Consider the following 25131-nt stretch of genomic DNA (forward strand, 5'->3'; position numbering starts at 1 on the left):
ACGTATTTCTATATCGAACATACTGGCATTTGCAGCTAAATGAGGGTCGCATGGCAAATATGACTGAACTTAAAACCCTCTTTCCTTTCCTATCCCGCGATCTTTCCGACTTGTTCTGTAATTTTCACTAATCGATTTAGGAAATATACAAAATTCTGGTGCTTACTTTATTACAGACTGAATAGGTGAGCTTTGTAAAACCTGCCGCGATATTGTCAGAGATGTTCCCTTGATGTGTCTGTTGTAGCAACAAATCAAAAAAGGATGTTGATCTAAGAGCGAGAACCACTCAGAATAACGAGGTGGCTCGTTGCCGCAACACAGCGGCTGGATTAAAACAAAAAAAATATATAGAAATAAATGTTCATCTCCCGGCATGCTGCTTTTGGAAAGTACTTGATGAATTTTCAGAACATTTTTAAGTGTAGACTGGCTGATTGGAAACAAGAACTATCATAATGGTGTGTCCGTCAGATCTTGTACATCAGTAGCTCACACAGACAGACATCTAGAAAGTTAAAAATGTCATTTTAGACCCACTCTGCAAGCACTCCACTGTATATCTAAACACACACACACACACACACACACACACACACACACACACACACACACACACACACACACGACACAATCCCCCCACTTTGCTATGACCAACGGCTAACGATCGACACGTCACCTTCACAAACTCGCAACGGCACGCAGTTAATTTCCTCCCCTTGCCCGCAGATACACTTAGCCGCCTATGTTTCTTTAGAAAGTAACACCTTTGTCAGTTTCACAAGAATGGTCACCTTTGCCCATAGTTAAAAGAGGGAAATGGCCGGCAATTTCAAAGGAGGAAATAAAAATAACTGGTACCACCACCGTGCATAATTTTTTGTTTTGCATCATACACTAAACATGAACTACGTAACCCAATCATTTTAAACGGTTTATTCCACAGCCACAAGTAAACGACTAATGCTTTGAGCATGGTCAAGGCCAAAACAATCGAACAAAAACAAGCAACAAAGAACATCTGTGAAAAAAGAAAAAAAATGAGTACACCTTGTAAGGAAGTACCTGAAAAGCATTGACAATTGCCGGTTGTGTTAATGAAGTTGTTAGGAGCTGTGGTATGTTTTTGTAGTCGACTAGACGCATTCAACACCGCCTTTTGAGAAAACGCAATAACTGCCTAATTTTGTTGATTTCTTGTGCAGGGCAAACTTCACTGTAAATAAATCTTTGATAACAGCGGATTATTCTCATATTCTACTTCAATAAGGAAGAACTTCGCCATTAATGAAACTCTTCCCAAACTGCGAATGACTCTCCTACTAGTAACTGCTACACTGAGAGAACACCTCGCGCCGTTAAAATGTATTAATTGTTAGTTGTTCTCCTTATACGTTTGATTTTACCAAGTGAAGATTAAGAAAACTTCATATTCCCTATATTTTATTATTCCGAGAGACTACTTCGCCGTTAATGAAATTTCAATAATTGCGAAAGATCTCTTTATACTAATATTATTTCCGGGAAAATTTGGCCGTCAGTGAAATTTCAATAACTGCGAAATAATCCCTCCATTCTATTATATACCGTGTGAGGACTTCCGTTACTGAATTTGCAAAAACTGCGAAATATCTTTTTACTGTTTACATTATTTCGAAGAAAATTTCGCCGCTAAACTTCACTAACTGCGAAATATTCCCTCTATCTATATTAAGAAAGACTACTTCGCACTTGATGAAATTTCAATAATTGCGGAATATCATTCTACAGTGGAATCTCGATTTCTCAAACCCTCCTTTTTTCGAACCTCCCGACGACTCAAACCAAAAGTCGCTTCTCTCTTAAGTCAAACTTTGCAATTTTACCCCCGATTTCTCGAACTATCCGATTTTTCGAACCAATTTTCGTTTCCCCTGGAGGTTCGAAATATCTGGATTCCATTCTCTGTAATATATCGAGTGCCTTTGTTGCCAAATTCTCTTGATGTCTGTAGAGTCAAAGTACCGGCAACGACCAGTTAGTCTGTAATCAGGAACCGCGTGTATTTTGAGGTAGTCAGCTGTGTACAGGACTGTCAGCCGAAGAGAAAATGTTTTCTGCCAACAGTGACCACAAGCCTATAGCAAATGGAATCGGCCTGTTTATACACATTTTTGGCTCCCAGTACGTAGCCTACAATATGTGCACTACTTGAGCTCGACAACAAAAAGGCACCTCGCCTAGGCGACTAGAGACTTACTGTAGGCCGTAAATCCTCGAATTAGCGCCCGGGACGCTTATTTCAAATTTAGAAGACGGGGAGCGCTTATTTGAGAGAGGCGCTTAATCGAGGTGTGTGTGTCTGTGTGTGTGTGTGTGTGTGTGTGTGGGTGGGTGGGTGGGGGGTTATTTAGCTTTTGCCAAATCGTGGCGAGATATGATCGTTTTTGTTTTTGTAATAATAAATGTACGTATCAGACCCTCAGAAGTCTCAGAAGGATCCTATCTCTTGAAGAACTACGTGATATAACCCCTTTAGCCGGTCTAGGCCTGCTGTACAAGGTTGGTTAGGCTTTAGGCAATGAATCAGCAGATCTTCACTACCATCCGTTACGACGGTCGTTTCGCAGTGTTTAGATGAGTCGATAATCACTTGCTTGTGATTGAACACGACCAAAACTCTACATCCTCTGTTGTCTAAATACCCTTCCATACTGGGGTAGGGGAGGGGGTGCTTATTCGAGGAGAGGTGCTTATTTTAAATTTTGGCCGATGGGAGGGGGCGCTTACTCGAAGGGGGCGCTTATTCGAGGGGAGGCGCTAATTCGACGATTTACGGAACACGAATAAACGACCGCAGGCGCACTTCAGTTACAACCGCTAAAGACTAAGTATGCATTCCCCTGCAAAGTACACTGTTGTAAACATGTTGGGCTGTTTATTGCAAAACTAAACTCTGTTACAAGAAAAAAGGAACAAGCCTCAACTCAACGACAAATATAGGTGAATATTTGTTAATAAGCTAAGAGTGCAGGCATCCAAATGTTTTACGCCAATTTAAACAAACCAAGCACATGTCAATGTGGATTCGATTTTAAGGTTAACATCTAGATTGGTAAGACTGGCTGAAAATTACTGAAATATAGCTCACGTTTTATTATCTTGAAAAATATGTTGATACCTTAGATATTTAATAAGCCGCTGTTTTCAAAATGTAGTGTAACAGCTTACACTTCTAGGGCTAGGGCCAGAGGACAAGCAGCAAATAATTATATTACACGTATTCCTAGAACTACAAGAAATCAAGAAGTTTTCTGTTTGAAATGGAACACGTAATATAACCAGTATTGACAACATGTGTAGTTAATATACAAAACGGTGCATGCAATGTTTAACTCTGAATTGCTTTAAGTTGTCATCATCAGGCACCATTGATTATATTTAGTAAATTAAAACTAAACAAAACTACGCCAACAGAAACCTCACTGTTTTTGCTAAATATAAAGTTTGAACACAACACAATTACTGTTAGTAGCAATTTAACAGTGGTCATCATACATCATAGTGAAGAGTGCTACAGAGTGACTTCTTGAACTGGGCCACTTGCAAGAAAACTGACCAATCGAATCCTTAACTGTGAACCATGGATTGGGAACTTATCTCTACACAGATCAGTGACACTGAAGCATCCAGGCAATTAGTGCTCCACCAACATTTTAAACCAAGAAGGCAAATGAAGTTCTTCCGCTTTTTTAAAATTTATATACTTCCGACAACCGCGCATTGTGCTATGCATAAACTCTTCAGAGATCCCATCCTGAGTTTTGCATTATTATGATTATTTATTTCATTGGAAAAATTTAACTTGAAAAGACATTTTGTGAAGCCCTGACTGAAACTATTTTAAACTGCTGAAGACTTCGAAACTAACCAATCAAAAATGATGTCAGAAATTATCAATTTTCCTGAGAGGTCTGTGAACATGCCAGAACTTTGCTAGGCTATATTATTTGTTGTAGAACAACTGTTTGCATTTTCCAAAATTACTGGTTTGTTTACTAAAACGATCACCTTCCTTTGTCCTCACTGGACATTTTAATTGGTTATACTTTTGTTCCATGTAGCCCTGTTCAAGTAGTCCCACTGTAGCATCCTCTTTGCTCCAAGTAGAATCTCTTATGACTATACAGCTTAAACATGAAGTCTGTACTAATAACAAACAACTTCACATACATCAACTGAAGATGAACAAGGTCCATTTATGCCTGGTCCTTGAGTCTAAAACATAAAAGCGAATCTGCCAAAATGGTTGACTCCACGACAAGGACATGGGAAGTCATTTAAACACCCAGCAAAGTAGCACCTGTTACAACGCTGCAAAGAAAAAAAAGTACGACTTCTTCATTTTGTAGACTAAAATATATTAAACTTTATGGATTGATCTAACTTTCTTACAAAAGAAAAAAACTGTGCCAATGTACCAATCTTGCGCCTAACAGTTGTATCCATTTTTGTTACTAAGTATTTTGAGGACTTTTAATTGTTTCAAGTGCGCATAAATGAAACATCATTGATTTTATAAACATTATGTGCAGGGCTCTCCCAAGAATTTGAAGCAGGCATAGAATGATTTGTAGTAACTGGCACTCTGCATAGAGACGTTTCCCCAACCAAAATAGGGCATAAGGTTTCAGTTTTATCACACGCCCACGCGCCACGAAGCATTTTATTTATATATGCCAAAAGCATCATCTCCCCAGAAATATTTACTTTATGGCACATCAAGACCACTTGTCACAATGAAAAAGGAATTTTTACTCGAGCTTCCGTAGGAAAGTCCGAGTCATAAAATGCAAGCCGTTCTTAGTCGCCAAAAGAGGGTCATGGTCCCAGGCGTTCCTAGTGTAGACCGTGGATACTGGTTACGAGAACCCCACAACTTTCTGTATCGTGTGCTTGCCCTTCGTGAACGACGTATTATACAGAATGCCGTGCTTTGTTAAGAAAGTTTTGGCAAGAATTACGCCTTATACGTTCATCTCACATACAAAAATGTTGATCGTTTTCGGAACGGATCGGTCCAAGAATTATATAGTTTATAAGCCTGCCAATTAGTAAGCAAAGTTAATGCTACACTCGTTCTCACGAGATAACATATGAGCCTAGTACGAGTTCGAACTACAAAAACACTGACAACAAACTATGACTACTGACTTAAAAACCAACTACGATGCGGAGACGTGTACCTCAGACGTTGAAAGAAGCCAAGAATCTTCGTAAACAGAACTTCAAAGATGAGGCAAACAACATGCGATTGGATAAATAGGACACTCGACGAAGCAACTTGAACAGTACTTGAAATATCTAAGCAACCTGAGCGGAACTCTTGTAGTAAAATATCTTGATTCTTTTATTTGTTTTTATTGTGTTCAATAAGCTTACTCGTGAAGTACGATTTGATACTGCGGTACGAAGCCCAAGTAAACCACTAACTATAAATCAAAATGAGATGAGAGTGGCTTGCTTGTTGACGGAATAGGATGCAATTATCATTTCGTCATTGTTTTCAGCTTGGAGAGATCACGAAAAGCTGATACAGGCAATAAAAATTTAACTAAAGGTAGTTGCTTAAGTACAATGTGTATCACGAAAAATCTCAGGTGCAGCAACGTTCAGCATGCATCGGACTACATGCATTAGACAGTGTTGTACAAAGCATGAATTAATGTACATGCAATTGTTACTTACAGCTATTACAAATTGTGAAAAATTGATCAAAGAACTGCCTAAGTCAGAGTTTTATTTTATTTATGTACAACTTTTTAACCCTTTGAGAAGTACAGCAACAATGAATTCCAAAAAAACCCAAATTTGAACAACCAGACATCAAATTTACTTAACAAGGCCTTGAAGTTTGGTTTTCAAAATTTGAATACTTTCAGGGTGCCTAAGAACCCTGATACAAGAGTCTCCATTTTGTAGTTCTAAATTCTTCTCTACAAAATTGAAACTAACTGAGATTTGGTATTGGTTCTCCGTTTCTTCAGTTTATATAAACAAGCAATAAAATTGTTTATTTTATGAACAGTTACGTAGTGAGGAAATCTGATCACTTACAGAGCAATGTAGTTCCCTGTAGTCTCTGCACATCTGGCAGATCGAACAGTGATTGCGAGGACGATTATCTTCATCACACAAGTCACGAGAACACCATGAGAAGCGGTATTCACAATCACACTCTGGACATTCCACGACACCAGTACAACAGTTTTTCATTGGAATAAGACTGTCACAGCAAGGTGTAGCTACTGATGTGTTCTGCAGGAATGTACGTATGTTGTTGACCTGAATAGAACACAAAGACAAGCTTTGTTTCTGAGAGTCACTGAGTACATAAATATAGCCTGTAGCTATTAATCAAATATGGGTAAAGGCAAAGCATCCAATCCCACCAACGTGTTGGCCAAACCGTTGGCAGACGCGTCAGTCGACAGTCGGCCAACTCTTGGCCTTTCTTTCTCTTTATAACGTACAAGATGTGTTGGTGAAGCATCCATGGTGCGTCGGTATTTTGTCGGCCAATGCAAGTGACGGAAATAAACGGTTTCATCTGTTTAACGGATAAGCGTTAGTGTGCATTTTCCCGTGTAAGGTGACGTATTTAAGGTAATACCCCTGAAATAAAACTGCACATAAATTTTTGCTCAAACTTTGTCCACTGAATATTTATCATATGAGAACTTAAACTATACAATAAAAAAGGAGGGTGTCCATGCTCGTTAAGGAGCAGTGAGGCATTGAAAATGTCCTATTTTAGCGTTGTTTCATGCTTATTACAAGAACGCATTCCAAGTTCTTGTTAACTCTTTGTGAGCCCAGAATCATGAAAACACGCCTCAAACTACAGTCAATACTTGTGTTGGACACAAATAAACTTTTTAAGTTTGATTTTGACAGACAGCTAAATGCTTGTTAAAATATTGGAACCAAATTGCTTGCCTTGGTTATCAAACTGCAAAATAGAAAAGACTACAGTGCAGCTGCTATTTTCCTCATTTATTCAATTTTCAACCACAGAAATCAGATCAGTTTTTTCTCACGCAAAGCTAATGATTAGTTGATTAAAAAGGCTGGAAAAAAAAATTGGGGTGCCCAAGCTCGTTAGTGAGCTGTAGTCATTTTTCAACTGACAGGACTCAATATCAAGGCAAATTCGCCATGTTTCAATGTGCGCGTGCACGAACGCGCGCTAATGCCGCCATTATTTATGCGCAGTAAGGATGCACAGTGCAATACTGGGGAATGACCTTAATTAATTTCTTTGATACAGTTTCATCAATTTCTCCTCACAACCATTGATAGATAATAATCTATCACTGGCTGTGATAGCCAAACAGATTGGTGCCCATGAGAACATTATTTTTAAACTAAAATAATTATTTTAAGATCATTGCACTACATTGAAACATCAAAGACTCTGTTAAAATGTAATAGAGCTGTTATACACACTGTACTGAAAATATTTTTACAGTTCCAAGACTTGTGGAGATTCACCTATGGTTTTCACCTAGATTTAATCTGCTTTTAATAGGATTTTGAAGTAGGTGGCTACCCTGCGAAAACCACTGTGAGAGAGCAGTAGGAGAGACCCTTCCCTTCTGTCCTCAGTCCATTATAGCTGGGTAATTATAATCACAACACAGTACCTACATGTAGCAGAGCTCTGGTTGGCAGGTGCTGAGTATAATTTAAAGCAGTGCTACAAATTACAACACACACTTGAAGTACAGCAGAAATAGTTTTACTTGACATAGTCTATTGCAACTGAATATACATGCACATGCAGTTTACCTTTGGTAAATTCTGCATTAGACAGCTGTCACTGCAAGCCTCAGCCAAGTTTACTCCAAATTCTTCCAGAATATTTAAAGGGTTGTCACATGATACACAAGAGCAATCCCGACACTTTCTCTGTTCCCTTATACAGCTACAACGCTTTGATGTACAGCCTGAGGTGCAACAGCAAACTTTCAGGGAATCATTTGTTTGGTAATACTGCTGAGATTTTGGGCTTGGTTCCAGATCTAGTTGATAGTGGAAAGAACGCTAGTTTAATAGTCTGGCCTGACACATTGACTAGAGAAAAGTTTGAAAAGGTTTCATGATAAATTATTAGCATTTTTCATCATTTTGACAGGGACAGGAAAGAGTGTGAAAGTACAAATGAACTGACCACACTGCATGCTTACTACCGTGGAAAGCAAGATATAAGACAAGCATGGATCGATCATGCATCTGTTCATGTTCACTAACAGAAGAAATGCGATAAAATCTGGGTTGTACATTGGGCTCCAGAGGCCCTAATGTTGATGAATTTCTTGTTAGAGAATTGTTTGCGATGAATGCCCACTCGCCATGTTTGTTTACTATGCGCCAGTGATACATATTCATAAAGAAACCACTCCAACAGCGTCTGCAGAACAAGTGAATATTGTCAGTATTTTGGTCATATCGAAGGTAAATTAGGCACGATTTGCCCACACGTGTTCTAATTTTCACAGTAATTAACACAAAACAATTGAAATTTTTATTCCTTTACTAGTTTAGTTGAAAACTAGTTGCAAAATTGTGACTATGAATGAATGAATGCATGTGATCGTGTTGGTCATAATTTCAAGCCCTGTTCAAGACAGTTGGTAAACTTCTGGGAAGATGTAAAAGCGTGAAATCTCTTTTGTTGTAAGTTGTAGTTAGTCAAAGTAAGATTCCAGATGGATGAAGTAAAAAACGGAAATCTGGAAGGAAGGGAGTTCTTAAAACATGAGCTCAAATTCTTCATTCTGGTTTAAATTTATGTTACTACCACATGTTAATTTTAATATGCCCATACTGTGTATTGGAGATTCTTCACTCAAGTCTTGGTTTCTTTTCTTTCGCTTTGATGATTTTTCGAGTTTCAGTTCAGTAGGAGGTGGTTTGTTGTAATCAATCTTGACTGGCTTTTTCAGGAGAGTGGAAAACCTTTGATCAAAGTTCATGAGGTGGTTCCTGATTGCTATTGATGAGCTTGAGAGGGTTAACTGAAAATAAAAATGCAAACACTTGAATCTTGTTCAAGCCTGAATTTTTTTCAGGCCTTAACTTCACAGCTGCTTTAAGTTGTGTGTTTATGTACTATTTTCATATCCAAGCATTTCAGGCTTACACTTCATTGCAATATCTTCATTCAATCATCTACACGAGATAAAAAGTTTAAAACTTAAGGATCGAATGCATGCTGGCAATTGCATGTTAGAAATTTTGTTTCAGGAAAATGTGTAAATAGCTTTGTGCTTCAACTGCTTAATGCTTGGTTGCACCTCCATTGGTGCTTGTCTGAGTGGCTAGAAGAAGCACCATTTAACATTGGGTTTTGGTGCTTAATTAATATAAATTTACTACATTGTCATTACTACAATATATTATACAATGTAACTATATAACCATGTGATACCTTGTGGTATGGTACTTTTGATAACTGGCCATCAGTCAAGTCTACTGTGTGTAAAGTATTGTATTGAATTCTGGAACAAGTTGTCCCATTTCGTCTTTGCTGAAGTACTTCTTTTCCCTGCCACATGGCTGGTACAGTGTCCACCTCCATGATGACATCGACTGTAGGTGATGTTGATATGTTTAAACCCACTACAGTTCTGAAGGGAATTTCTATACAGACCAATACCTGCTTGTTGTCTGCAGTACTGTTTATATGGAGCTCGTAAACAAATTTCCTAAAACAATAAGTTATTAGCCTGTGTAAATTACTGACATTTAACACAAAATAATAATGTCATGAATGATTTAAGTTGGCAGTCACTGCAAGTGCTGCATGTACGTTACTGGGTGGATGCAAATGAGGAAAAAATCTCGACAACAGAATGCCTTCCAGTTCTAATGGACAAACATTTGTCAAGCTGTGGCTGAAAAAGTACTGATGTCGCTGGTGTACAATAAAGATGGCAATTTCACGTCTTGTTAATCTGCATGGAAGCTAAGAAGCCCAATGGAATGAGCAAGGAGGCCCAGTGCCGAAAAGTTTCAAGATACTATGCTCTTTCAACATGCTGGTCTGTAAGAACACCAAATATCTTTCCAAGGCCCTCAGTTAAGAAGGTCATTTGAGGCAGTGCAAATTAGAAAAGGTGTAAGAAAGCAGAATAAGGCTGTCATGGTGCTTTTTAAATTCGTACAATAGTTGTATATGTCCATGAACTTACACTCTTGGGCCTGGTATTCCTAGATTGTTGGTTGTGTGAATCCCAGGACTCACGACAGCCTTTTTCTAGATGGATCATTGATTTCAGTCACGACAATCAACCACAACAAAATTGCCTTTTAATTTGTTTTTAAGTATCTTTTAATTGTAGAGATTTTGGATTTTGGAATTTATGACCTTAACTTTAAAACATGTACAGTGTAATACTGATTTTCAAATAAAAACTGTTAAAATTAGTACTTTAAAACAACACAAATTAGGAGGTTTGAGAAATCAAGTGTAAATAAATAAAATTATAAATAAATATACCTTATTTACCCTCAGCAGTGTTTATAGCACAAAGGCTAGTGGTGCCAAGGAAACAAATTTCCCCCTGGCTAACCTTTTTGCCAAGGCAACAAAAATTTACTTTGAATAATCAGGAGGTTTGAAAAAATTGGATTCCACTGTAGTGGTAGCTGTAAGTTATCTTTAACACTATATTTTTTCCAAGTTGATGCTATCTCTACATTAAATATTATTATTCCTTTTATTACTCACTTTGGAGGGTGGTTGGTTGCATCTTTGATATACATCAGTGTGACTGTGTAATGCAGTAATGAGTCCACACAGTGTATGTGCCAAGTCATTATTTGGCTGTGTGACTGTGTAATGTGGTCCTAGTAAAAGACCCACATTTCACCCTTGCTCACCATAGAGTCTCCAGTAGCACAGTGGTTAGAGCATCTAGTTGAATCCCTGGGTTCAAATCTCATCAGAAACTCACATTTTGTTCCAAGTTGATGCTATTTCTACATTTAATATTCCTTCTATTACTCACTTTGGACGGTACATGTAGATTTCAATCACTGAATTTAAAGCTGATATGAAGAAATTTACTGGTAACTGTTGATATAGTTGTTTTACCCACCTTTGGGTGAATATGACCTTAATTCTTGATTTCCCATTAGAGAACATCTTGTGCTGATACTAAAATATCATAATAAAGTGTATCAGAATTTATCATAATATCATAAACACTGCCCTTGAATAACCACCACATCAAAAAGTAAAATTTTAAAAAAGCTTTTTGAATAAATTAGGCATACTAACCCTCCAGGTTCCTATCTCCAAAGAATCAATGTCATAATAACGAGGGCAAAACTTCTTTGCATCCACTCTGCCTGACTGAAGTTCTGGAACTATGTCAGCAGCTACTGCCAGCTTCCCACACTGCGGCAATGCACTGCTTACTGGAGCTTGTTGTGTGTCAGCTAAACCTGTTATCGTGGATTGGTTCCCACTTCCAGTGCTTGTGTGTATGCAGTGAGCATCTACAGCAGTTGCAGGGTAAGATTCTGTATGTGTTTTTGCTTGTTTCATGGAAGAATCTGTGCCTAAAGCCGAGACTGTTGTCGTATATGCTGTTTCTGTGGTGGTGAAACAGGGCTGCTCTATTGTCTGTGAGTAAGATGAAGGTGTATGCATGGTTTTGCTGTATTTCTCAGTGGGCTGGTACTGTACAGTTGTAAGTGTTTGGCCTTTGACATCACATGAAGTACCAGCAGCTGCTAAATAATGCTCATATGACAGTCCTGTACTTGAAAGCTGTAATTACAAAATGACACGATATTACTTCAGGAATTGCACAACTAAACGAGGTTGACATTTCTCTCTATCAATTGAGAGGATTGCTTTGTATCCTCTTGAAAGATTAAGGATTAAATTGCTAGATAAAACGCAATGTGCTGATGGTACATGTATAGCTGTTAAGCTTTTGACTTGGGCTGTTTACCATGAGCCTACCATTGATTCCTGAGCTTACAATAGTCGGGATCTTCCATATCCACAAACTTAGCTTGAAAGATATCCTATATAGCTGTTAATTACGCATAGAAGAGTCTGGTGAAACACAAATGCAGTGAAACCTCAAGAAGTTAAGTTCCTTTTGAAATGTGAAAGTAACTTACGAGAATCATTTGTACATTGTATTTCACACTCCAGTGATGCAAAGATGTCCGGTCGCAGCTTGACATCAAATAACTAATGATCTGGGTACCATCAATAAAAAATTAATGTACATCAAATAATTTAAAAAAATTAGAACAGAATTTTGTTACCTTAGAAGGTAAAGGAGATGCAATAGGCATTTTACTGCACACATTTCCTGACACTACTCCCAAGCTTTCCATTGGTATTCTGGTGCTTGTTACTACTGTGGACTGCACAGCTCCCTTGACAATGGGGACAACAGATGTCAATGGATTTCTCACTTGGCCCACAAACTGAGTGGAAGTGGTGAACAGACCAGCTAACTTGGTATTCAATGTATTTGTAGGAGTTTGTCCACTAAACAATATTGTGCTTAAGTTTGTATAGTTTGGTATACTCAGTTCTGGACGGACTACAGGCATGGTTAAACCTTGTCCACATGTAGGTTTAATACATGATTCTCCCTTATTTACTGGTGTCAACTGAACTATCCTACTAATGTCATTTATCTCACTGTTGATATCACATTTGCCATTTGAATCACCCCTCGGTATCTCAACAGTCTGTTCTGTTGGTGGTTGAATGTTACAGCAGAGATTTGATTCTACAGGTGGCAGGTTATTTTGTTGTCCATTTCCTTGCACTATTCCATCCATCTAAACCCATGGTAAAGAAACAAAAACTATGCTTAACTGAAGATCACTTATGAAATACACAATCCTCAACTATTTATATCAATATTACTTTTTTGTACCATACCATAGAAAAAAAGAGTGACCAATACATTCAATGCAACATACATGCAGCACACCATGGAAAGGTTGGGTGTAATACTGTTGACTATACAGCGGCTTCCCTGCTTCCCTTGGCTGTATTTTCTATGGCATGGTATACATTGAGTTATAAGTGCATGTTTGTGCTATCGATTTAACTGGCGTGCATTTACCGAGTATGCTATAATTAACAATTATCTGCCAAGGGCAAAGTGAACATTGGTGAATATTCAGAGACAAAGTTGAGGTGAATATTCACCAGTGTGTTCACTTCACCTGAGGCGAGTAATATTTATTGTTATAGTATAATTTTCAGAGGTGAATATCAAGGACTACAAAATAACGAACGAAAAGATAAAAACACAGATGCAATTGTTTCTTTCCATATATGTATGCAGCCGTTGTTCTTGTAATAAACTTACACGTACATCAATTGTGAATCAATTTATTCATCAAGTATGGCAGTAACACAAACATGCCAAACACTATGAAAAATTAATTCATCCAGTACCTTTCTGTTATCGTTGTTGACTTCATTCACAGTTATCATCGCCTAAAAATGAGTAGCTTTAGTTTGAAGAAAAATAAATTTCACTCAATCAATCTGACCTGTTGGCGATCAACATAACCACTGCATTTACGATTCTTAAATGCCTTGAATATGAGTTCTTGAAAGGGCTTTTTGTCCATTAGGGTGACAGTAGTTTAATTCTGAAAATACTCCATCCTTTCAAATATCCTGGACTTGGAGAAATGTCTTCCAAATAAGCGAAAATTTCATTCAGCAACTGTCTGCCATGTTTACTTGCCGGGATGGCAAAGGTGGTGAGCTTAGTAACCAGGCCTCGAAAATGTTACATTCACTGATTAGCATGGTGAATATAGCGTCATAAGCTGAGCTTTTTGACCAATCAGAATGTCCAATTCTTATATTCACCTCTGGAAATTACACTAACAAGATTAATTATTATCATGCCCAAATTTACACTTAACCAATCACATCCTGTGATATCAAGTCAATCGCTAACCTGATGTGGCTGGGATTGGGTGTAGTGTAATATACGTAATGTTCCATGAATATGTTAGTTTGACTGCGTCCCGCCAAAATACAAGCAAAGGTTTGATAAACTCTCTGGATACCAAACCTTAAGAAGGGCCTCTTCATATGAGCCTGGTCAATCAGGCTGGCCCCGTTTCTGAGATCTTTCCTCGCCACTCTCTCACACTCTTTGTAGAATTTTCGCCGAGTTCATACAATGTATGAGAAGCTGGGCTGGCCCAGTTACTGAGATCTTGGTCGCAAAAGCAAGATGTGCAGTACCAGAAAATATCCATACTCCCCCCACAGAAGGGATTGGAATTTCCTGTGGAAATGTATCAAGTTTAATTGGAATTTCCAGAGGGGCGAAGGGTGTTGGAAAAAATCCCTTCTGTGGGGGAGGTATGGATATTTTGTGGAACTACACGCTATCCATAACCTGGCCAGCCAGGATGAAAATTTTCCCATACGAACACTCCAGCCAGGGTGACTGGGACGAAACTTTTTAGACAAGCTTCGCTTTCACAACTTAGTGGCCAAAATTGCATAATTTTTTTCTTGTACATGTACATATTTCAACTTTAGGAATATTCGAATTAGCTTCATTTGTAAAGTTACAAGAGTCCACAGAGCTACAACAGTCACGAACGATACAAGTTTACGTTCCACCATTTTAGTTGTGTTTCTTGGATTTCATCCCGGTTGACCAGGCTGAAATTTGCCATATGAACAGACCACAAAATTCGTCCTGGTAAGGGCTGGTTCACACTAGTGATGGAATTGGAGGCAGAGTCGGAATCGGAAGCGCAAGGAGTGTTACGATCCAGTGTAAATCAAAAAGTGGAATCAGAAGCGGAGTCAGAAGCTCAACGGAATCGGATTAAGAAGGATCAGATGAGTTTCTTTTTCTTCCAATTCTGCTTCCACTTCCGTCGCTTTCGATCCAGTGAGAACAAGGTGAACGGAATCAGAAGTGGAAGCGGAATTATCAGCCAATCAAAAAACTCATTACCAGTCCCTTTCAAACTTAGAGCAAGAAAAAAAAAATAGTGGGTCTAGAGGAAAAACTGGCAGAGGCTGTGAGACAGTTCCCCGTTCTTTATGACAAGTTCTGCAGGGACTTCAAAGACAACAACAAAAAAAGGCTAGCATGGGAGGATGTCGCTAAACAAGTAGGACTTCAGACCAGTACGTATTGCAGTAGTGAATACAGTTTCATTTGTTTGAGGTTTTCTTAAGTCAGGATCATGCTGTTGTATGGCTGCAGTTTTCTCGGGTTTTTCCGTTTGGGTATTAGTTACCGTAATATTGTGTCTGCTGAGAGGTTTGTCATATGAGAACAAAAAGCAATAGCAAAAGCAGCAATCTCTCGTCATCTCCCGGGTCCGCCATCGTGAATGTTTACAAATGAAAGGGAGGCTTACGCTGAAAGCAAGGCTTACGATTCCGCTTCCGTCATGCCGATTCACACTAGATCAGAACTTTCTTCCGATTCCGACTCCACTTACGACTCCGCTTCCGTCGCTTCCGTCTCTAGTGAAACAGCCCTAACCGAGCTAGCCCGGTCACCGGTCTCATATGAAGAGGCAGTCTTTATGGCGCAATCGAAGTGAGCTGGGGAAAAATCGTTAAACCGTAGTAAAAAACAGGCCGCCTGAGACACACGCTCTTTGAAAAAACAATTAGTTAACTGACTGCGTGTCAGCAAAGTCCCGAAACTAAAAGATAAGCTTATAAGAATATTACGATCCAGTTTTAGCAAACTCAGCTCACTGTGATCAACGTGCGCGTGGTCGATTTTACCACAAAATATCTACCCCCACGGATCTCTGGAAGCTATTTTTCCTCCGCCTTTCTTCTCCGCAAAAATAAGTGCACGTATTTCAAAAGAAAAAAAATAAAAATACCTCAAAGGAGCGTACAATTCTCGTTGTAAAACTCACAAAAGCTGTGAATTCCAAACACTTTCAGGCCGAGGTGTCATCACTGGCGCAGCTACACGTGAGCGGTTTGGCGCCCTTACACTTTAGCCAATCACAACGAGTCTATTATGTAGCCTCGTTACTGCAAGCGAGCCTGCAACAAATTTCAGCGGCATTCAATTGTAAAACATTCGACGTTCATCGAATCATCGATGTAGCGCACATTTTAGCCAATTCTTTCTGATGAAAATGCGGCTTTTAACGCATAACATGCTAAAATCTCATGTCAAAGGCGTGAAGAATGGATATCCTTTGACCATAGAGGTACAAATTTTATTTTTACTCCGTAATTATATAGTATCTGAAGACAGTGACGTGACTTTGGATTCTTTGACTTTCACGTGGAGTCACAGAAGAGTGCGTTAAATAGTAAAACATGATTATTTCGATGTTATGACTTCCCTACCATTCGCCATCCCTATCCAGAAGACGAGCACATACATGCTGATACATACTTTATTTGAAGAAGATCGAGTCAGGCTGATCGATGCGGACCTTTCGTGTAAATCATTATAACGTATGTTATAGCAAATGTAGTTAAAAAACAACTTAGCTTGTCTACCACATCAGTGCAGCAGTTTAAAGAGCTGTGTTTGGTAAACTTATGCTTTTTATCCTGCTGTTTTGTGTTAGGTTGTTAATGTTGTTGTAAATGAAGTGGACTTCAATCCTGACTTCATCGCTCGCATGATTCCTAAACTGGAATGGAGTGCTCTAGTCCAGGCAGCACAACAAGTGAGTCCAACATACATGTACTACTTAATGTTACACATATGTTATTTGCTGGCAGGGAGATCCGTATCGGGAAAAACTGTGCCTGAGTATGGACTAAGGTCTGTACTTAAGACAGAGGGGACAGTTTTTCACAAGGCCAAGACCGGTATATGACATGTTAATTTTCTTTATATTTTGAGAACTATTTTTGTGTTGAGTTTTAAGCCATTCAGTTCAAATTTGGAGAATGCACACGTGTTTGGCGTTTCGCTATGATAGCTCTTGTTATCGGAATCCAGGATTGTTTGCCTCTGTGTTGAATTTTTACATTTTACATTGTTTTATGGTGTAACTAAAACCTTGAAAAGTTGCTAAAGTGGAAATTTCTGAGCATTCCGTATGGGAAAATCTAGACCACTGGAGTGTGCAGGATTAGCCAATCAGATTCAAGGATTTAGGATTCTGGACCACTGAGAAGCTGGCGAAAAAATGAGAACATCTATTGACAGTGAAATATGTTTTTCTTCTCACAGTCTGACCTTTTTGGCCACCATATTTCTCTGCTAAAGTGGTATCGTACATCAACATGACAGAACCATATTAAGTTGTCTTACCCTTCCCTTAGTCCTGTTAGCTGGTAACGTTGAAAATTTTTATCCCAGTACTGTATTACAACTTGTGATCTGAGAAATAATCTAATAACTTCAGGTTGGACGGTCTGAGGGTCTGCCAGATGAATTAATCCCAGACTATGAAAAAGATGAAGAATTTCTTAAAAAAGCTCATCATGTTTTGCTAGAGGTTTGTATTCAAGAAGCAATAATACGATTAAATTCTGTGGCATAGTAGGGCTTTCAAGTGTTCTATTTATAACATAAGCCATTTCAGAGATACAGTCTTTTTGTTTACGCATAAGGATGGAGAGAGACACTGCGAAAATAGTATCTTGCCTATAAGCAGAAATGCACACAATCCCATGTATCTTTTTTGCATTTTTTCAATTGTTTATTATCCTATTAACATTTTTTACATGTCGGTCCCATAAGCTATATTAGCTCTAAAACCCACCGTGTTTAAATAAGAGATGTTGTTGTTGCTGTTGGCCCCAGGCAGTGGTCAAAACTAATCTGGAGTCCCTCGCAATAATCATTAGGCCACTACACCTCTCCCTCCATTTTTCAAGTCTTTTGGAAAAACAGTTATACGAAATTTGCCCTGAAAAAAAGATCCCATTATAAATTCATTTTTTTTTTTCTTGATTAAACTTCTGATGGTAGAGGTTATATTTCACCAATATAATAAATATTGCTACAGTGTACATGTAGCTGATCAGACGACATACCCTAAGCCACTGTACCAATCAATACCTATATGTACATGCACGCGCACATGTATATGTAACAAACATTGCGTATGTTGCATACATAGATTAAACCAGCTCAGTTTTTATGAAGCTCATTTATGCTGGTACGCACATGCTAATGCATCAGCAGCAGTTTTCTATTGTTTTTCTAAAGTTTTAAAGGGTGAGAAATTTGCTTAATATTGTAGCCTTGTGCTAAATACTTTGCCATCCATTCAGAGACATTGTTATTTAACCAGCAGTCTTTAATATGTTTTTTTTTTGTATACAGGTTGAAGTGGAAGAAGGATCACTGGTCTGTCCAGAATCAGGCAAAAAATTTCCAATCAAAAATGGAATCCCCAACATGCTATTAAATGAAGATGAAGTTTGAATTTATCCTAAACTGGAACTGTTTTGCAGATTTAATGAGTGCATGTACAGTGAATTGACCATCATAAGCTGTGCCATAAGAAGCCTGCGGCTTTACTTGTATCAACATCAGTACAATGGTAACTGGTATGACGGGTGAGTTGGGCTGTGAGCAGCAGGATGTGGCTGGGGATACAATGGAAGTTTATTCTCAGCTGGACAGCAGTTTGATTCACGCTCATGTCTGTACTCTTGTGAAGCTGTGCAACTATTGAACAACAGTTGCACTGAATCTGTTATTTTTAATGACTCTTGAATATCATAGTGTATACAGTAGGGTACATGTACATATATGTAAAATAATACATATCAATGCCCAGAGGGACAGAACAAGAGTACTGTGATGCTCATCAGAAATTTTTCAACAATTACATTGCTTTTAGTAAGAATAGAAATGTGTAGTTCCAGAAAATATCCATACCACCCCCACAGAAGGGATTTTTTTCAGAGAACCCCACCCCTCTGGAAATTCCAATCAAACTTCCTGCGTTTCTTAAGTTTTTCAGTCTTACAGAAGTTACTCCCTCCCCCCTCAGGAAATTCCAATCTTTTCTGCGAGGGAAGTATGAATATATTCTCGAACCGTACAATACCGGTACATATACATGTAAATAACTTCCCTAGTGAAGCAACCATCAGACAGCATCAGCAGATGCTTGCCAGAGCTCTGGTAAGTGTCAGGTCTTTTTGAAAGCACTGCTGCAATGCATCCTGAAGAAGAAAATGTACTGTGTACATGACTAGCCACTGAAGAGGCTCACTAAGAAGCCAATCCACTATAGGCAAATTTTGGTTTATTTTGCAAATGAAATATCTGTTGTCAATTCCATGCTACAAGTGTGAACGCCCATTTTCAGTCCTACCAAATTTTGTGAAACCATACCAAGCTTCAAAAACATTGTCATCCTACCTCACAGCAGGCCAACTTTTTGCCAAGCATCAAAACTGGCAGATCTGTCGATTTATTGTCAATTTATTTTAAGGACAACATTGATGAAGCCATTTCACAGTGAACAGAAGGAGTCAAATATTTCTGTATTGTGGTTTGCAAATATTTTTAGGCAATATTTGTCATGATGTTTGGTAGAGCTGAACAAATTTGTCAGCCTGGTGCAGAAGGACCCTTAGTGAAATGGTTGAAAAAAAATAAGAGCCCCTCCTACCTAATGACTATTTTCACCTTGTTTCACTTAAGAGAATGTTGTTATTGGTTAACTCAATAGGATCATTGATGTATCAGAAGTCATGAATATTCTCTGGTCCTTTATCATATGTTACCTGGTACTGTGTCATGTAAACGTTTTTGTAAGTATGAGGAATTTTTTGCTGGAAATATGCCAATAAATGGTTTAGAAGATATTTGGCTACAGTGTTGTTTTTAAATCATAGTACAAACCTATCTTCACTGCATACCTGATTTTTGAAATCTGAACTGCAGTTTTAAATATGTGAAATAAACATAATATCCTGAATATCATTTCATTATGATTGATACAACAGAATTAAACTGAGTGAGTTACTTTGGTACATGGAGTACATTTACAGCTGTCAGCCTCATTTCACAGACATTCTTTGCAAATTTCCAGACAAAGGGTACTTCATTCACAACTAGTTGTCAAACTTGACTGTCTTAAAATTTATGTAAAGCTCCTCTATTTTCTGCTTTCTTGAAAATACTAGCAGAAACTGCCTCGAAATCAAATTAATGGTTAAAAAATAAACTATGTATAGACTTTTAAAGTTACAGAACTGTGTTCTTTTTAGGTAGGTGTATGACAGTACACCATACTGTTCAAGAAAAAGAAAATATCCTGAGTACATGTTTTACATCAATGCTTCTTTCCAATGTTGTTTTTCCCTTCTTAACTGATTTTCCTGTCCAACTGGTCTTGGTTTCCTGCCATCTTCTAAGCCTGTGTCTCTTGACAACTGCACCCCTCCCCCTCTCCTGCTCTGTGTGTCTCACATGTGAAAAAGTCAGGGATGCTCATCATCCCTGTTAGTGGTGTAAATCACACATTTTGGTCTCACTTGGGGGGGGGTTCAGGGTTGTAGCCTTCATGGAACCTCAAGGGTCGCACTCTAAATATAATTGAAAATATCTGTCCATTTTAGGTTAGTGTCTTTTAGGTGTCAAAGAAAAGTTTGAGCCACTTCCAGATCAGTCTCTCTTTGGAATTTAACAAATTCAACGAGCATCCCCGACCTTTTGGAATGGGGCAACCCCCCATCCTCCCTTGGGCCATAGGGCCCCCCATCTCCATCCTCTCTCGCCCTGGGGGCTACTCCCAGAAAAATAGGGCGGGGGTATGCAGCCCTCTCCCCAAAACCCTTACCCTATTTATGACCAAAATCTGCAATATTCCCTACCCCATTTATGACCTGACCATAAATTCGAAACCCTACTTATGACCTGACCCTTAAATCAAAACCCTGTTTCAGACATGCAGTACAATTTGTTCCCTAGTTCAGGCCAATGTTAAATTACCGTAAACATAATTTGCCAAGGGCTTTTGTTGACTTTTTTTTTCGATAATGATGAAAAAGTGGCTTCTTCTTGACAACATACCCATATCTAGGCTAGAGTGCAAAAACCATACCCTATTTATGACCAAAATGGCTAAAATCAGCTAAAATCGATACCCTATTTATTACCAAAATGGCTGAAAAACCATACCCTTTGGGGCCGCACATACATATATAGCCCATATATGGCTCCGGGGGCCATACCCACATGTTGGACTGAGAGAGTTATCCTAGTTCATCTTATCAAGAGCTCAATGTGCTTAGCTAGGGTGCACTTGCGCAATGACAACGTGGCCAAGTACGATTAACAGGTCAATGTTTTTTCTTTTCTTGAATCTACGGATTACTTTGCCGGTTCGGGACAAAGGGTGACTGGTAGCCTGTGAACAGGCTCCCGGTTGGTTTCAGAGCGAGCTAGCCGAGCGTAGAACGGGGCGAGCGGGACGAGCCGAGAGCGGTCTGGTGACGAGGGGGTGCTTCGCTCGCGGATTCACGCTACGACTCCCACTCGCTTAGCTCACGGAATCACGCTTTCGCTCGCCGAATTTTTTTCCGCCCTCGCTGGGAGCCTGTTCGCAGGCTAGGTGACTGGTCGTGACGGGACTGGAAGTTCGAATGACGTGAGGATATTTGCAGTTAGTTACACAGCATACTATATAAGTCCATGTTTTGAGCCTTCGGTAACAACTGCTGACTACGTACTTTAAGAAAGAGAGAGCGAGAAAAAAAAAGCGAGATAAAAAGTTGAAACCCAGTCTGTTCACCATGAAAATGCCGGTATTTACGGTAGGTGAGAAGTCGCTAATGATATTGTCGCTTTATTTATTAGTTCTAGTTTTAATTTAAGCGTTTTCTAGGAGCCGGACACTGATGAAGTTTTTGTGAATAACCTGTCTTCTCCTGAATATGATGACAGACTTCAAGCCGTTACGTGAGTGTATTTCGGTGTAAATTAAATTATTTCACGTGTTTCTTTAAATAAGTTACCAGCGGTCAAGAATAACTTTAACAGAAGGCCTACATGTCAGCTTTCTGCTTATCATGTCATCTTAAGGTTGTCTTTTTTTCACTTAAAATATATATCGTTCCCTGACTTCCCTAATTTTTGTACTGTTAAGACTTCTAACTAGGAACCGGTCCGTACTGAATTTTGTGATGCTGAAAATAGACCTATTTAGTTTATGCAGTTTGTTGCCCCATTTCAGACCATGTGATGGGGGGGGGGGGGGGGGGGCACTGCCATATATGGGCTATATACGTATGTACTGCTGTGAAGCGTATGGTTTTCAAGCAGTTTACTCTAGGATAGGGTATATAAATCAGAGCGTTTGGGTCTAGAATAGGGTATGATTTTTCACAAAACTGACTAGTTGGTTGAAGATTTTATCTAGACTAAGGAAACCAGGAATTGCCACTCAAAAATATAAAAAAAATCAAATTGGCAAGTTTAAATATATGCAAATCAACTTTAACAGTGTCGATAGATTGGGGGATTTGGGGAGGTTACTCTAGTATAGGGTAGCAAAATTCAGCTGAACTAGCTCTGGTATAGGCTAAGGGTTCCAGGGTCCCAGCGGCACATCCCCACCCAGAAATTCCCAAAGTACCCCCCCCCCCAGTGATGATACTCTTGAGAATTCTTGCTTTCACATTTCCAAATAGTCATGTGTACATGAATGAACAACTTTTTGATGGATAAAATAACAATACTCTAGTGAAAACTGTGGGTCTGTTATGGAAAAACAAACACCCAAGCTAAAAAGGTCAATTGAGTGCAAGACCAGGACTGTACAGCCAGACAGAAAGATGGCTGAGATGCAGCCTAAAAAAGGAAAAGAAAACAAATAATAATCAAGATACAGTGTTAACTGTGTATTCCAAAAAAAAGAGAAACAACAAGAAAACATGAAAAGAACAAAAAGAAGACTAACAAACAGAAAGTGTACATTTCATTTTCATAAGATAGATCTGACACTGGGAAGCCTGTTATGTAATCTCAAAAATGTAGGTTTCCGTACAGATGATTGAGATGACAGGATTGTATAGTATTATTGAACTGAACTGACATAGTATAGTATTATTAAAGTGTACTGAACTGAACTGGTAGACTATTACAATCATCTTTTTTTAATTGCTACAGAAATATAAAAAATGCAGTGATTGGAAATAAAGCTAAAAAGTCATCATTCATCAGACTTGATGTCATACCAAAGATAATAGAACTTCTGGTGCAGGATGACACTGGAATTGAGTTTGTTGTTGAATCAGTTGTGCTGTTAGGGAGCCTGGCAAGAGGTATGGTTTATAATTTTATTTACATCCTGGATGGGCAGGGCTTGTCCCATAAGGTGTGACTCCCAGTTGTCCACTTTCTTTCACTCTTTAAGACCAAAATGTTTGATTTTTCTGCATCCTGTTTCAGATTTTAGCTTAGTTCATGGTTGTTGTTAGTGGTTGGCGATAGTGATTAATATGGTGGATATGTACATGTACCTTTTGAAAGACCAAACATATTCTCATGGTACTCCTCTTCCCACCTTCCTACTTGCGGGCTCAAGCAGTGCAGGCCGTAATGTTGGAGAGAATGGTGGACTGTAATAAGGGACGTGAGGATGTCGCTCAGTTGATTAATTTATACTTGGGCGGACATGAATTTTTTGGCATTTCATTGTAAAGAAAACCAGGCTCCCCGTGTCTGCTGTGAGGCTCTCTAGTTTATATATAAGTGCTGTGCTTATATGGATGCAATATGTTAAGAGGGTTTGCAACAAAAGTTGTGTCTTTGCACTGAAATTTATTGTATGCCATGGGGATAAAGGGTTCTGAAACCTTCTTGATGTCAGTTTTGTCCGATAAAAATTGATTCCCCACAAAAACATTTCACCAGCTTTCCATTAGTGACAAGAAAATGTTGCTACTTGAATTTGGGAAAGCATATTAAGTTTGTTACTCATTTTGTGTACATGATCAACAAAATTCCTGCCGTTTTTTTCAAACTTGGAGCCTGGCACACAGCTAAAAAGTGCACATGTTTATTGTGTTTTTCCATTCTGAATATCCTGCAGTGTTCATTAACCAGGAACTGGTTTCTTTTTCACACCAGGCTTTCATTTCCCAGTTACATTGTACAGTTTGGAATTATTCACTATAGTGATCATCGCACAATCAGATGATCTTTGCTAATCTGCAGAAAGATGGCTAACATCTTTTATGATAAAAGTTTTCAATTTGCCTTGGGTCAGTCCACCAGAAATCTGTGCATATCAAATCATGGTACCCAGGTTCCTATCCTCTTCTCTGCCACTATATGAATCTTGTTTCAGTAGTCCCAAATTTAACTCAGCTGTGAGGGTGAAATGTCTTGCCCAAGAACATAACACGAATTGTCCCTGGCTAGAGCTCGAACCCGAATCACTCAATACAGAGTCAAGAGCACTAACCATGAGGCCAGCACACCTCCACACAACTTCCCCATGCTTTTTAAAAGGAACTGATTAGCCTCCACCAGTTGGGAGTATTTGAATGACAAGTTTTCTGTTCTATTATTGACCATGTCCATTTGTTTATTTAGTTTCTCCAAGTAGCACTGGTAACAGAATATCTTGACACTTACATGTAGTAACTAATTTGTTAATTAGTCACTTATTAATTGATTAATTGAGTTGTACATAGAATTTTTAAATAATTTAATTTTTAATAGTTCTATCTTTATTCTGAATTGGGACGAATAAAGTATGTATGTACGTATTATTTATTTAATTAAATTCTGTTTTCTCTTCTTTGTGTGGGTCTCAGTTTGAAATATTAGGGGTTGCGAGTCATCTCTTTCTCAACGATGCCAGAAATGTTTGGATAAATATTTTCTTTTGGTGAACAAATTCATTACTAAAAGAAAAAAAATAATGCTCCTGTTTATTATTATAAGACATATTATTGTTGCATGTTTCTCCTGTGATATAAGATAAGTTATATTGTTTCTTCTGTTTAAAGGTTCTGCTGAGAATGTTCAAGCTCTTTTGGAAGCACACTCACTTGATGTGTTCTTCAAAGGTATATTCTATTTGTGCTCTTTTTTTGGTTGGTGCGTTTGTAAGTACAGTGCAAAGGAAGTCTTACTG

General features: G+C 38.6%; 3 protein-coding genes across 5 annotated transcripts in view; 2 read left to right on the forward strand and 1 right to left on the reverse strand.

Moving 5' to 3' along the window:
- Positions 1-530: 530 nt before the first annotated feature.
- On the reverse strand, positions 531-11947 carry LOC145470383 (uncharacterized). The gene is made up of 7 exons (XM_081454209.1): positions 11327-11947; positions 11145-11203; positions 9473-9749; positions 8870-9059; positions 7831-8063; positions 6097-6324; positions 531-563 (listed from the first exon to the last, which is right to left on the reverse strand). The coding sequence occupies exons 1-7, from the start codon at positions 11699-11701 to the stop codon at positions 531-533; spliced, it is 1395 nt and encodes a 464-aa protein (XP_081310335.1). The 5' UTR covers positions 11702-11947.
- A 4038-nt stretch (positions 11948-15985) lies between these two features.
- LOC145470116 (uncharacterized) lies at positions 15986-19842 on the forward strand. Its single transcript, XM_081453951.1, has 4 exons — positions 15986-16263; positions 16633-16734; positions 17422-17514; positions 18348-19842. Exons 1-4 carry the CDS (start codon positions 16183-16185, stop codon positions 18447-18449), a joined length of 378 nt encoding a protein of 125 aa, XP_081310077.1. The 5' UTR covers positions 15986-16182; the 3' UTR covers positions 18450-19842.
- Positions 19843-21381: 1539 nt separating this feature from the next.
- LOC145469953 (armadillo repeat-containing protein 8-like) overlaps positions 21382-25131 on the forward strand; it is a 45172-nt gene continuing 41422 nt past the window's right edge. The window contains exons 1-4 of one of the 3 annotated variants that reach the window (XM_081453774.1): positions 21382-21799; positions 21871-21944; positions 23154-23308; positions 25004-25063. In XM_081453774.1, coding sequence (XP_081309900.1) covers positions 21779-21799; positions 21871-21944; positions 23154-23308; positions 25004-25063 — 310 coding nt within the window. In that variant the 5' untranslated portion in view covers positions 21382-21778. The remainder of the gene's footprint in view (positions 21800-21870; positions 21945-23153; positions 23309-25003; positions 25064-25131) is intronic. The other 2 variants (XM_081453775.1, XM_081453776.1) reach the window with 2 other exon arrangements.

The sequence above is a fragment of the Orbicella franksi genome, chromosome 15 (genome assembly GCF_964199315.1).
Source record: "Orbicella franksi chromosome 15, jaOrbFran1.1, whole genome shotgun sequence".
Classification (NCBI taxonomy): domain Eukaryota; kingdom Metazoa; phylum Cnidaria; class Anthozoa; order Scleractinia; family Merulinidae; genus Orbicella; species Orbicella franksi.

What these genes read in the sequence shown, in the direction of transcription:
- LOC145470383 (XM_081454209.1), bottom strand. Translation starts at nt 11,701, where the DNA reads ATGCATACACCTTCATCTTACTCACAGACAATAGAGCAGCCCTGTTTC. An exon ending in CAAAAGTACCATACCACAAG is followed by an intron (nt 9,060 to 9,472) that starts GTATCACATGGT and finishes TTTTATTTTCAG; the next exon opens with TTAACCCTCTCAAGCTCATC. An exon ending in ACAGGGAACTACATTGCTCT is followed by an intron (nt 564 to 6,096) that starts GTAAGTGATCAG and finishes GTGTGTGTTTAG; the next exon opens with ATATACAGTGGAGTGCTTGC.
- LOC145470116 (XM_081453951.1), top strand. Translation starts at nt 16,183, where the DNA reads ATGAAAATGCGGCTTTTAACGCATAACATGCTAAAATCTCATGTCAAA. An exon ending in TAGTCCAGGCAGCACAACAA is followed by an intron (nt 16,735 to 17,421) that starts GTGAGTCCAACA and finishes TAATAACTTCAG; the next exon opens with GTTGGACGGTCTGAGGGTCT. An exon ending in CTCATCATGTTTTGCTAGAG is followed by an intron (nt 17,515 to 18,347) that starts GTTTGTATTCAA and finishes TTTTGTATACAG; the next exon opens with GTTGAAGTGGAAGAAGGATC.